At 38.0% G+C, this 14033-nt stretch overlaps 1 protein-coding gene across 1 annotated transcript in view; it reads right to left on the bottom strand.

The window, feature by feature from the left end:
- The window catches only part of Xpr1 (xenotropic and polytropic retrovirus receptor 1), a 161518-nt gene that overhangs the window by 48461 nt on the left and 99024 nt on the right, over positions 1-14033 (bottom strand). Inside the window, exons 5-7 of the mRNA XM_052737242.1 lie at positions 11215-11364; positions 10876-10959; positions 5654-5735 (exon numbers count right to left, since the gene is read on the bottom strand). Coding sequence (XP_052593202.1) covers positions 5654-5735; positions 10876-10959; positions 11215-11364 — 316 coding nt within the window. The remainder of the gene's footprint in view (positions 1-5653; positions 5736-10875; positions 10960-11214; positions 11365-14033) is intronic.

Raw genomic sequence — 14033 nt, forward strand, 5'->3', positions numbered from 1 at the left:
GGTGTTATATACTATAGGAAGATGGAACAAATCATAAGTACACAGTATGATAAATTTCAACAACAGTGAATCAGGACCCAGAATACAAAACTGTGGCTGAATGACACCCCGGAGGCCTGGCTTTACATCTTCTTTCCAGGAATGGTAAGCACTCTTTTCTAAACTAATTTTTTATCTTCCTGTAAATTAAATCATACAACATGTACTTTTGGTGTCTGGCTCCCTTTGTTTACTTTTATGGTTAATTTTATGTTATATAAACCTCACTTTCATTTGCTTGGGAGATTTGTCTATGTTCTTGCATTTAGCTACATTTTATTCTTCTCACTGCTACATACTATTCCACTGGGTAAAAACATCTGTTATACTGTTTATGAACATCTGGTAACATTTGGGTTGTTCCAGTTTGGGGACATTAACACAGTACAGTTACTAATGTTCTTAAATGTTTTCTGGTAGATGTAGGCACTCATTTCTATTACTAGAGATGGATCATAAGTTAATATACAGTCATTTTTGGTAAGTAGTGCCAAACCATTTTCCAAAGTGCTATACCTCCCTTTTATTTCCAGCACTGCTCCCCATGATACACCATTGTACATGGCAACACACTCATTTGCATAGTTCACAGTCAGTGGCTATGTGAGCAGTTTCTAAGATGTCGCTGTTATAAGCAACATGACAATAAATAAATTCTTTACCTTGTAGGAGCCTAGGTTGTAAGCTAAATTTATAAAAAACTAAAGTTAGTCAAAATTATTATAAAATATTTACATATACTACCACATTATTTTCAAAAGAGATTTCAACAATCAACAGTCTTATTAATTTACAAATGCTTAGTTTATACCATTATATTACTGTAAATGGTAAACTAGTAAGTGAAATACGGCATACTGTGATTATTTCAAATTGACCAAAGGTTTCTAGAAGAAAATTTGAAAAAAAAATCTATACAGCAAAAATTTCATTTTTATGAAACTGAAACTCTGGGATATGTGTTCTTTGTTTTTTGTTTTTTGTTTTTTTTTCCTGGCAAATTATTGACCACTGGACCAAGTTCCCTTGAGAAACCACAGCAATTATGCACATAATTTTTTATGTGAATGCTCTAAGCAAAGAATCGTGCTTGTACATGCATTACTGCTGCTGCAGTTTCCTCTGACTCTCAACACTGTTGTCTTCTGAGTACCCAAGGGGAGATAAATAAGGATAGACAGCTGGCTTTATCTCTGGTTACCCTCCCCCTCACCAGGACACAGGAAGATCAAACAAAGAAGGGTTCTGAGATTAGAACATAATGCACAATGCTAAATGTATAAATTGCATGCATTTCAAAAATCAAATGATCACAATAATACAGTCTATATTTATTAAAACCCCAGCTTGACGTAAATTAAGAAATAAAAAACACAAACAAAAACCCTTTCCATTTAATTCACATGAAAAGAAAGACATTAGCTTCTTCCCTTGAGTTAAGCCGGTGAGGATAACACCACCACATACATCTTGGAAATTAGACAAGCAAATCCACTCATAAATGAGTAACAATATTTTCCTAAAGAGAGAGCCACATGTGCAGTCTATACTTGGTACCGATTGCTTCACCAGGTGTGAGCTGCTCTCAAAGCTGGACCATCACCCTGTTCTACTAACCAGCCTCTCATTAGCCCAGGTGGACGTATTACCTCTCTGGTAACTCCCTCCCTCCTCCTATACCTGACCCTCATCCTAGACCAACTAAATTACTTTCTCTTTCCTTCTCTGGGAATGCTTTTAATTCCATCAACTTAAATGTCACTTCTTCCGCAGCATCTTCCCCAATGGTCTAATAAAAACATACTCAGTTGTCTCATTGTACTGCTTAGAACATTTAACACCTTCTATATTTTTGAGACAGAGTTATAGACAGCCCAGGATGGCTTAAGATAACACTGACCTCCTGACTTTCCCAGTTCCATTGCTAAATGCTGATTACAAGTATGCTACACATCTGTCTGAAAGATTGATTTCATCTAGTTTTACAGTACTGGGGATCTAACCCAGGAGTCCATTTATGATAGACAAACATGTTGCTACTGAGCTACACAACTCAACGCCCCCACCCTCCACAACTTTTTATGTCTTAAGACTCCTGGGGATCAGGGACAATGGGAGACACATCAAAGTGACTTGTGGATAGGCTGGGGAGACGATTTAGAGAAGTACAGTGCCTGTGCTACAAGTGTGAGGCTCTGAGTTTGAAGCCTAGGAAGCCACATAAAAGGCGGCTCGATTTTATAACATTAATCTGTAATCCCAATGCTCCTGCAACAAGATGGCAGGTGGAGACAGGAGAACATTGGAAGCCCGTAGACCAGCCAGTCTAGCAGAGTAGAGGTGAATAATAAAGAAACTCTGCCTCAAAACAAGATGGAATGATACTGGATGTGTCCTCTGACTTCTCACACATGTCATGGCATGTGACTGCATTTGAATCCACATTTATGCAACACACGCATACACACACACACACACACACACACCAGATTTTACTCATACACACACACACACACACACACACACACACACCAGATTTTAAAGTGGATGAACAAATAAATTCTCAAGTAATCCTGTAAACTTAAGGTACTGAGTTCATTTAATAGATGAGGAAATTGTTTTAGAAAAGCTAATGGTTGTCCACACAACCACAACAACTAACAACCAACGGTGGAAGTGGAACTGAAACTCAGGAAGGGCTTTGTTCTTTTCATGGCAGCTAGCTTGATAATTAGGTCAGGGTTTGTACTGCAGAATTTCCATATATTTTATACACGTAGACTATAATTACCCTATATAAACAGAAACAGTTACAAAATGATCATAAACCTCATCAATGCTACGTTGTAAGCTATGGCTGCATAATACTTAGCAACTGGTGGGAAGGAGAACTCTCTTGATGTTTATGTTGTGAGCCTAGCCTTTACTGGCTGAGCCATCTCTCTAGGCAGAGAACTCTAATACTACAATGAAAACATACTGTCAATAGGTAAAGTTCATGTAAAAGCCCTTACAATTTGGGTTATAACTTTATAATACAAAACAGGCAGTGCTGAGGAGAATGCTTGCGAGGAATAATAACTTCTGTACATCATTTAATTTCAACTCTTTATCTCGTCCCTCCATTTAAACTTCCTCAATATTTTTTGAATTCTTATTATGTTCCAGGTAATGTTCCAGTACTAGAGACAAAAGCCCAAGCATTGAGAAGTTTGGTATCAAGTCCAAACACTGTTTACAGGATAAATGATATCCTGTCAGACAAGCATTCTGGAGAAAATTAATGTAGGTTAAAGGAACAGAGAGATACAGAATAGACTATTTGAGTGTAGGGTGACCATGGAAGGTCTCACTGAACAGACAGCATTTGTGTAGAGATTTAAATGAAGGGAAAGAATCACTTAGACAACAGATGTGTTCAAAGAATAGTAAATCAAAGTGAGTGAGTGTAGGGGAGAAAGCTAGGATAGGAAGTAAGAAATGACTAAGTGTGCAATGTCCTCAACGGTTTGTATACCATGGTAAGGAATCTGAATTGTAAGAGAAACCATAAATAGATTTTACATATGGACATGGGCTGACGAAAGAGGGGCTGAGGAAAGGAGAAAGGGAGGAAGAAATCACCCCCCCACACACACACACACAAACTTGTGGTCAGAAGAAGGCGATACTGGATGTAAACAAAGAGACAAGTTAGAAGGCTACTGTATATTAAACAAGAAGTGACCCTTGAGACAAAGACAGTACTGATGGATACAGTGGAAAGTGACCAAATTCAAACAGTATGAAGACAGAGCAATAGGATTTCTTGTATGTATTAGTGATAAAATATGAGGGATGCTGTTTGGATCCTAAGTGTTGGCCAAAGCTCACATATCTTGGTCATGTATCATGTGTGTTGTTGGTTCCCAGCTAGTGGTGTTACTGGGAGGGAGAAACTTTAAGAGGTCAGGCCCAGTTGGAGGAAGAAAGTGACTGGGAAGGACCCATGAAGACTGTACTAGAACATCCTCCCTCCCCACCCTACACTTTCTGGCTTCCACTCAGGAAGAAATTTTGCTCTCCAACTGTCTCCACCATGATGTTCTGCCTTTGCCACAGGCCTGAACTGACAGACCCAAGTGATCAAGGACTGAAATCTTTAAAACCATGAGCCAAAAAAAAAAAAATCTTTCTTCTTTTCTAGATGTTAATTTCAGCTAAGAAAGGAGTAAACAGGGATGTAAAGGTTTGGGGCTTACTTGGGGCACTTAAAAAAAAAAAACAAGGGTCCTTTTGTTTATTTAAATGGGAAAAATGCCTATTAAATATCCAAACAGCCAATTAGATCTTTTTTTCAGAAGAGATGATATATACTTGTGAGTCATTAGCATATAGATAGTATTTGTAGCCATAGGCTTGAATAATTTGCTCAGCTAGGAAATGAACATAGATAGTAGAGGTGTGAGGATTGAATATATTGGGACTACCCAACATTTCAATGCCACAAAGAATAGCATGATTTGGGAAAGAAATACTAAAGAAATAACAGAAAAAATAACAGGTGTGGCATTTGAAGATTTTCAAGCAGTGATTATGTGAAATGCTATTGAAGGGCTCCTCAAATTCTTGGGCAGGGTTAGTAAGGTTAGCTGTCCCTTGGTACTGTATTATTTCCTAATGTTGGGACTACAGTTGCTCCTATAGAAATCCTAATTTTTAATTTCTTTGTGTGTGGGTTTGTTTTGTTTTTTGAGATAGGATCTCATTTATTTCAGGCTGGCTTCAAATACACACACTATGTAGCTGAGGAAATTCTTGAACTCTTGACCTTTGTGCTTCTCCTTCCCAAACGCTGGGATTATCAGTATGTGTTATTGATGCCTGGTTTTACACAGTGCTTGGAACTGAACACGGGACTTCATGCATTCTAAACAAACACTCTATCCCCTACTTTTAACTTCCACTGAATTGAAAACTACATAGCCAAGCATGCAGAGCAGTTACAAGCAGGTTGGGAAAAACACAAGGGGGGTCTCTATAATAAGTAGAGTAAATATGGCTTAGTGGATGAAGTGTGTAACTTATCTATCTTCATCTATGATCAAGGAACAAGTTCTTAAATTAATTAGACTTTTTACTTAGTGTGTGTTTGTGTGTATGTGCCATGTCATACATGAGGAGGTCAGGGACAGTTTGTGGCAGTCAGTTTTCTTCTTCCACCATGTGAGACTTGGGGTCAAACTCATGTAGTCAGACTTGGCAGCAAGCATCTTTACCCACTGAACCATCTCACTGGCTCAAGCTTAAGTTCTTGAGAACTGAACTCTAAAGACCCTGAAGTTAAAGACTAGAAAATGATAGTAAATAAGAGGTCAATGTTTTAAAGAGTTATATCCCAAAGGAAAAATAAACAGCTGTCTAAAACCACCCACAACACTTCTTCCAGTAGTGTTGGTAGACAAATGTTTGATTCTTTAAAAAAGGCAGAATACAGGTTGGGGGTTTAGCTCAGTGGTAGAGCGCTTGCAAGCACAAGGCCCTGGGTTTGGTTCTCAGCTCAAAAAAAAAAAAAAAAAAAAGGCAGAATACGACATAAACATAGAAACAAATGAGTTAAAAGGTTAAGAATTACCTGCAAGTACAAGGGTGATATTCAACACAATGAATATCCCACAAAATAGGCCAACTCGAAAAGTAGTCCATGCTGGCGCAGGCTGTGGAGAAAACAGAAGTTTGAGTAAAAGACAAGATATCAAACACATGTAATGCATGCTATAGTATAGTAACTTAGTAGTATGAACCTCAAAGTTCCATAGTGAAAGTATATGTTAGTATCTCAACTTTTATAACTCGGAAGCAGAGGATCATTAAACTCTATCAACCTATACCTAGAACAGGGACACCATTGAGTTATTTTACAGAAATCTGAATTGTGGGGCTGGGGAGACACTCATCCAGTAAAGTGCTTGCTTGTCGGCATGAGGATGGATCCCTAGCAAGCACATAAAAAGTCAGGCAGATTGCACATTAAAAAGCTGGGTACAGTGCATGCTTGTAATCCAGTGCCAGGTAGGCAAAGGCAGAGTCCTGGAGCCTGCTGGACAGTGAGCCAAGATAAACTGGTGAGCTCCTGGTTCAGTAAGAGACTCCGTCTCCAAAACAAGTTGGGAAGTGACTAAGAAACACACACACACACATACACACACACACACACACACACACACACACACACAGTTGGGGAGAAGGGGAGAAGGGGAGACAGACAGACAGACCGACAGAGAAAGAGAGAAAGAAACAGGAGTCATAAAACAAGATGGTAATTTTAGGCTTCAGACGAATACACTGAAGTATGTTTCTTTGAGTGATTTAGAATGCAATTTAATTTTTATAAAATGTACTCATCTCTACATTTTTAGGTCAGAATTACTCAATTAGAGCTGACTTTTTGGTTCTATGAATAATGAGAGTCAATGGCAAAGACAAGAACACTTACTTTCTGATAATACGTTTTGCCCTTATACTGAGAAAACTTAAATGAAAAATTTCAAATATTTTACTCTTTTATTTACGTGTGTGTGTGTGTGTGTGTGTGTGTGTGTGTGTGTGTGTGTGTGTGTGAAAGAGAGAGAGAGAGAGAGAGAGAGAGAGAGAGAGAGAGAGAGAGAGAGAGAGAGTTTTTGTGCAGCATATGTGTATAGGCATCCATAGAGGCCATATGACATCAGATCCAGCTGAAACTGGAGTTGAGGTTTTGAGTTTTCTGTGTTAGGTCCTAGGAGCCAAACTTGGGTCCCCTGTAAGAGCAATAAGCACTCCTAACCTCTGGGCCATCTCCCTAGCCCCTTAAAATGAAACATTTTAAGCTATGCTAGAGTTATTAAGAGATAGGCATATTAAAATCTCCAGTGCAATGGACTTAATTATATTCTTCTTTATTATAATTTGATTTTATATCTATAACTGACCTTAAATTACTTTTTTCTAAAGCAAATAGAAAGTTCCTTAGATTTTAAATAGAAAGGGATGAAGGCTTTTTTAGTTTTTTGAGACAGGGTTTCTCTGTGTAGCCCTGGCTGTCCTGGAACTCACTCTGTAGACCAGGCTGGCCTCAAACTCACAGAGATCTGCCTGCCTCTGCCTCCCAATTGCTGGGATTAAAGGCGTGTGCCACCACCACCCAGCAAACTTATGGCTTTTTAATGTTGTGAAGGATAAGAGACTAGACTTAATTATACCTTTAATCCCCCGTAAGCATCAAAACTCCCATTACTTGTCACAAGAGGTATCTGTATTGTCAGTCTCCGAATGAAAGTATCTAGAAGGAAGATGGTATTTATCTTTTCTTAAAAGCTATTTTAGTTTCAAAAATTGCACAATACATTCTACTCCTAAAAGAGTGTATGGTATGTAATATATTTAGACCATTAGAAATAGCTGGTCAAGTGAGCATATTTGGTAACTCCCCTAGTTCAGACAGCATCCTACCTACAGCCCCTCCCTCTCTCATCACACATCTTCTCTCCTCCCAGGATAACCATTTCCGTGTTTTCTGCAGGACTGTCTGATATAAATGGTGTAATAAACTATATACACTTAAAACACACAATGTCTGTTTGTTCTGATGCTTTTACAGTTTCTTTTCTTTATCTTTCAATTAGTTTGACTGTGATGTGTCTATGGTTTTTTTTAAATACGGGTTTATTGAATACATTGGCATACATTAAATTGCATACACACTAGATTTGAAGTATTTAACTTGGCAAGATTTTTATAAGATTTAGTATATATAGATCTTTATGAAATCATAACCATAATGAAGACAATCAAGACAGTATGTTGAGCAAGGCATAGTGGTACATGTCTGTATTCCTAGCACTATAGAGTTAAAGGTAGGGGCACCAGGTATTCAAGGCCAGCCTTGGCTACATCGTAAGTTTGAGGTCAGCCTGGCTACAGGAAACCTTGTCTCAAAAAAACAAGTAAAGGAAAGTGAACAAAAACAAATACCCTAACATATTCACTACTCCTAAGAGTTTCCTTATGCCCCTTTGCTGTCTTCCTGCCCAAGCCTCCCCAACCTCCTTCCTGCTTGACTGGCAACCAACACTTTGCTTTTTGTCATTGTTTACTGGTTTACGTTTTCCAAAGTATTAAGTACATGGAGTCAGATCGTGTATACTTTAAAAAAAAAAAAAAAAAAGGAAAGAAAAGAAAGGTGCCTTCTTTCTCTCTCTTTTTACCTATGTGTGTCATGTATCAACAAATTATTTTTCAGGCTGAGAAGATATAGCACAATTGTTTATCCATTTACCTACTGATGGACACAGACTGTTTCCAGTTTTAGGCTACTACAAATAAAGTTGCTATGAACATTTATTTGAAGTCTTCTTTGTGGACATATGCTTGCCTCCTTGTCTTAGATAGATACCTAGAAATGTAATAGCCAGTCACATGGTAGATGTACATTTAACTGTTTAGGAAACTCCCCAACCACATGCTAATGGATTAGATCGTTAATTCTACCAGCAGCATATGAGATGGGATTCGGGTCCTCCAATCATGGGGGCTATCAATTTCTGAATTTTCGTCATGGTTACTGGTAGTATCTCAATGGTTTTAGTTTGCATGTCTCGAAGGGCTACTAAAGTGGAACACCTTGTCATGCTCCCATTTTCCACTTAGACAGCTCTGATGAAGTTCAGGCTGTTTTCTCACTGCTAACTACTGAAGCTCTCTATATGTTCTTAGTAAATTTGCCTTTACCAGACATGTTTTTATAAATATTTTCTACTAGTTTAAAACTCTTCATTCTCCTTAACAGGGTCTTTTAAAGATTTGTTTTTAACTTTGAGGAAATGCTTTTGATGTCATTTCTAAAAAGTCTTTGAGTCACCTAAAGTTTCTATGACTGTCTCCTATATTTTCTTCTAAAACTTCATAGTTTTAGGTTTAACTTAGGTCTGTGTTATATCTTGAAACACGTGGTATAAAATACAAATGAAGACTTGTGTTTTCTTTTTGTATAGAGTATCCAATTGTCTAAGCTATTTGTTGAAAACATTATTCTTCCTCTACTGGCATGCTTTATGTCTATATTGAAAATTAGCTGTGTTTGTGTGTGTGTGTGTGTGTGTGTGTGTGTGTGTGTGTGTGTGTATAATTTGTGTATTTTTAGATTCTATTTGTTTCATTGAAGTGTCTGCCTATCTTGACTCTACCTTGATTACTGCAGCTTTTTTTTATACCATGTAGTACTAATATTTTAACCTTCAATTTGTTTCAAAGATGTACTGGCTATTGTAGGTTTTTTGCATTTCCATGCATTTTACAACTAGCTTACCAATTTACACACACACACACACACACACACACACACACACACACCACATCCTTACTGAGTTTTTTTTAAGATGGATTATGCTATATATCTAAAATTAAGGAATGGCTTCCTAAAAACACTGAGCTTACTTACATAATATGCTCATAATTCAATATGCCTCTCACTTAAGTGATCTGTAGTTTATTTCAGCAATGCTCTGCAATTTCCAATGTAAAAATCTTTCAGATCTTTTGCCAGGACTATTATTACACATTTCTTATTTCTGTGGCATTATAACCAGCATTATTAGTAAAGTTTTGACTTTTAGCTGTATTTGATGTGCAGACATACACTTGATTCTTTGTAAACTGGTGCTGTATTCTGCAAGCTTGGTAACTCCTTGATTAGCTTAGTAGCTATACAGATCATTGGATTTTTTACAGAAACCATCAATTTACTTATAACAAACAAGCAAATAAACAAACAACAAAATCTCCAGCATTTTTATCTTCCTTTCTAATCTGAATACCTTCTATGTCTTTTTCTGATTTTATCACACTGGCTATAATCACCAGGAAAAGATTCAATTACAGTCCTAAGACTGAATATACAATTTGTTTCTGGTCTCGTAAACAAAGTGTCAGAGCCGAGTGGTGGTGGCGTATGCCTTTAATCCCAGTAGGGGGATCTCTTTGAGTTTGAGCCCCACCTGGGCTACCAAGTGAGTTCCAGGAAAGGCACAAAGCTACACAGAGAAATCCTGTCTCGAAAAACAAACAAACAAACAAAAAAAAACCAAAAAAACAAAAACAAAAAAAAAAAAGAAAGAGTTAAGCATATATGACAAATTTTTTCAAACATGCCAGCTATTAAATTATAGAAGTTCTTTATTATTAATTTCAATATATTGTGATCACAGAAAATACTCCATGATAAAAATTCTTTTAATTTATTGAGACATGTTTTATGTGACAGAAGATATCACTTAAATGCTATTTATATAAATAGCATTTAATAAGCCCTTCCCCTCTTTTGCAGGGGGTATAACTGCTATTTTGGAAAAAGCTATATGGTAACTCAGTACATCTGAACTTCTCATATCATGAAACACAACACAAAACCTCATCTTAGTTGATAAGGCAACTCCCAAGAAGCAAGTGTGTGTAAGAACAACCAGGAGAGGGAGTCGAGAGGGAGCATTACGAGAGAGGTCAAGACACTGCAATTCATTATGACAGGAAGGCTCACATCCTATTTGTGCCTCTTTCTTTCCTCTCCCTGACATGGGTCTTATTACGTAACCCAGGCTGGCCTGGAACTAATGCTTACTCTGCCTTAGCCTCCTAAGTACTGGATTAAAACATGTGCTGCCATGCCTGGATCCTAATATCTATTTTGGGGGGGGGGGGGCGGTAATGAGAGTAACAATAATCTGCCTTAAAAAATGTTATGGTAAAGACAACAGCCAACAACATTTTTACGTTAATTATTAAATATGAAAAAGGAAACAAACCACTAGAAGCATAGGAACAAACCTGAGCAGCTCCCAAAGGGGGGACACGTAATCGCTTCATAGCCTTTTGTCTGTCACCATCTTCAAGTTCATTGGTTACTACAGCCTAGACAGAAAAATTGTCAAGTTTGGGTGTAAGTTATTCTAAATAAAAGTGATAAACATACATACACATGTGTATAATGTTTTGATAGCCTCTTGATAAATACACTAATAAAACAAAAAAGAAAAAGACTTTAAATAAGAGCATAGGTATTCTAAGACAGCAATTTACAAAAGAAGGACAAAATAGTGAATTATTTCTTTAAAATACATACAAACGATACTGAACATAGATGGGAAGCAAGCAGAGGTATTGTACCTCAGTCTCAGAAATGAGCTGGTTGATTTTCTTGCATGTATAAAATGGGGCCACCTCTACATGAGCCACTCGCCAATCTGCTCCACGACATGTTTCCAGGATCTTGTCATGCTTTTTAAGGATTTTTCGAAACCCTGTAAAATTCAGATTCTATAGGAAGATAGAGAAACACAATTATCCTTTCTACCATCATTAAAGAAGATTAAAACAATGAAGCACTAGACACCGACAGAGTTGACCAAGGCAATCCTGAGGGCCCTGGGGAGCAGCAGTGCCTTCCTGGAAGTATTTGCTGCTAACAGGCTAAGGTCTCCTGTCACTCTCTGGTTCTCAGGTAGAATTCTACTAGGAGCACAACTCTGTTATTTTTCTTCCAAGTAAATTCATGAAAATTCTAAGCTCAAAACATTTTTATTTCCAACTTTCCACATATAACCATTTTAAAATAGGCTGTTTGGCTGCTTTGGCCAAAAGGATATTTTCAGAAAATGTTTTGCATTTATCATACACTGAATCCATTTAATTCTTTGCTCTTTGAGGATGGTAGAGTGCATTTTCACTCTACAGGCAGTATACCTGGAAGAGCAGTGGACACTAATCTAGTTCTCTTAACTCTGCTTTTCCTCCACTCATCTCAGTTTAGGGATGGAAGTAAGGAGGAGGGGTTGGCAGAAAGGAAGACAGAACCACTGCACAGGGCAGGTGACAATGGGTAGGAGCTCCACATTCCTTCAATTTCTACAAAATCAAAATACTACATTTTCCTATACTCTCACATTCATTTGTTGTTTGCCCATCATGTGAAATGGCAGGAAAAACAGATCTGTAAGTCTAGATTAGCTCTACCAACCTGAGGTTGTCTGTATTTGCTGGTAAGGCTTCTTGCTCATTTGTTAGAATCTATCTCATCTCATAATGCATGATCTAAACACTTCTTGGGTACAGCATACAGCTGAACTTAGGAACAGATGTGTGTGTGTGTGTGTGTGTGTGTGCGTGCATTGTAGTGTATATTCATGCATGTGTATGGATGTAGAGGTAGTCAGAGGCTGACTTTGGGTATCACATTCTATAGCTGTCCACTCTTTCTCTTTTTTTCAGACAGGGTCTTTCACTGAACGTGGAGTTCACCAATCTGGCCAGACTGGCCCTAGACATCCTCTTGTCTTCCTCCCCAGGCCTGGGATTATAGGCCAGTGTAGCCAAACTTGGCCTGTTCGCTTGGGTGCTAGGAATCTGAAGTCAGGCCGTCCTTGCAGCTCCACAACAGAACTTTCAGAATTACTGCTGAGGCTGGAGAGATGGCTCAGCAGTTAAGAGCCTCGTTCTTGCAGAAGACCTGGATTAGAATCCTAGTACCTACATGGTAGCTTACAAGGGGATCCAAGGAGTGTTTTTGTATTTTTTTGTTTTAATAATTGTCCAACAAAAAAGTTGCTGGAAGCTGGGCGGTGGTAGCGCATGCCTTTAATCCTAGCACTTGAGAGGTAGAGGCAGGTGGATCTTTGTGAGTTCGAGGCTAGCCTGGTCTACAAAGCAAGATCCAGGAAAGGCACAAAGCTACACAGAGAAACCCTGTCTTGAAAAACAAAACAAACAAACAAACAAAAAAAAAAGCTGCTGGAAATATGGATGTCCTATTACTTTATTTTTATTTTTGTATATAAGTCTGTGTAGCTATGTCACACTTGGACAGATGCCTGTGGAGGCCAGAAGAGGACAACAGATCCCTAGAACCAGAGTTAACTGGTCATTGTGAGCCTACTGATATGGCTACTGGGAAATGATCAGGCTCGCTAGAAGAGCAACAAGTGCTCTTAACAACTGAGTTCTCTCTCCTACTCACAAGGTTAATACTTTAAAACCTGCGGAAAAGCAGTTTGCTTCTTTTAAATATTCAGTTATTAATAATGAATTTTTAAAAAATTGAAATATGCTGGGCAATGGTGGCGCGCACCTTTAATCCCAGCACTTGGGAGGCAGAGCCAGGCGGATCTCTGTGAGTTTGAAGCCAGCCTGGTCTACAAAGCGAGTTCCAGGAAAGGCGCAAAACTACACAGAGAAACCCTGTCTCAAAAACAAACAAACAAAAATCTATCTATGCATAGGTAGATATTATAAAGCTATGGAAAACAATGTCAAAAAAAGGGGCCTAGGTGTCTGGTTAATTAACCTGGCACTCAGGAGGCTAAGGCAGGAGGACTTTAAGTTTAAATCAGCCTGGGGTATGTAACAGAAACAAAGGAATTGATCAATTATTTCTCTTACGTTATTACTTTTCTGCTGAATTATTTCTCAACTGGGTTCTTCTTCGAATGATGAAACATTAAATCAAAGAAAATTATGAAAGCGATGGAAAAAGTACACATATAAACAACTTAGATCGTTGTAGATAGGGGATTTCTAGTACTTTGTATTTTAAAATTCCAACACTTCAGGGAAAACATTTTTATTTATTATTTTGAGACAGTCTTAAAGCCTACACAAGCTGCTTTCAACTCCGTGTAGTTGAGGACGATCTTGAACTCTTGATTCTCTGGCCTCCACCTGCCTAGTGCAAGAATGACAGGCATGTGCTATACCACACTTGGTTTTATGCAGCTCTAAACCAGGGCTTCATGCATGCTAGGCGAGCACTCTACAGACAGTGCTGTATCACCAGCCACTACAGGTAAAACTTTTCCTGCATAACTTTTACTTTTTAGATGTTCTATCATCCAACAATGTGTTAACCATTCCTTGCAAAGTATTACATCAGACTCAAAGATGTAAAAGTTTATTATGGAACATAACCTGTTTATCAACTGTCTTTTATAGCA

The sequence above is a fragment of the Peromyscus californicus genome, unplaced genomic scaffold (genome assembly GCF_007827085.1).
Source record: "Peromyscus californicus insignis strain IS unplaced genomic scaffold, ASM782708v3 Scaffold_14__1_contigs__length_90479793_seg_2, whole genome shotgun sequence".
NCBI lineage: Eukaryota > Metazoa > Chordata > Mammalia > Rodentia > Cricetidae > Peromyscus > Peromyscus californicus.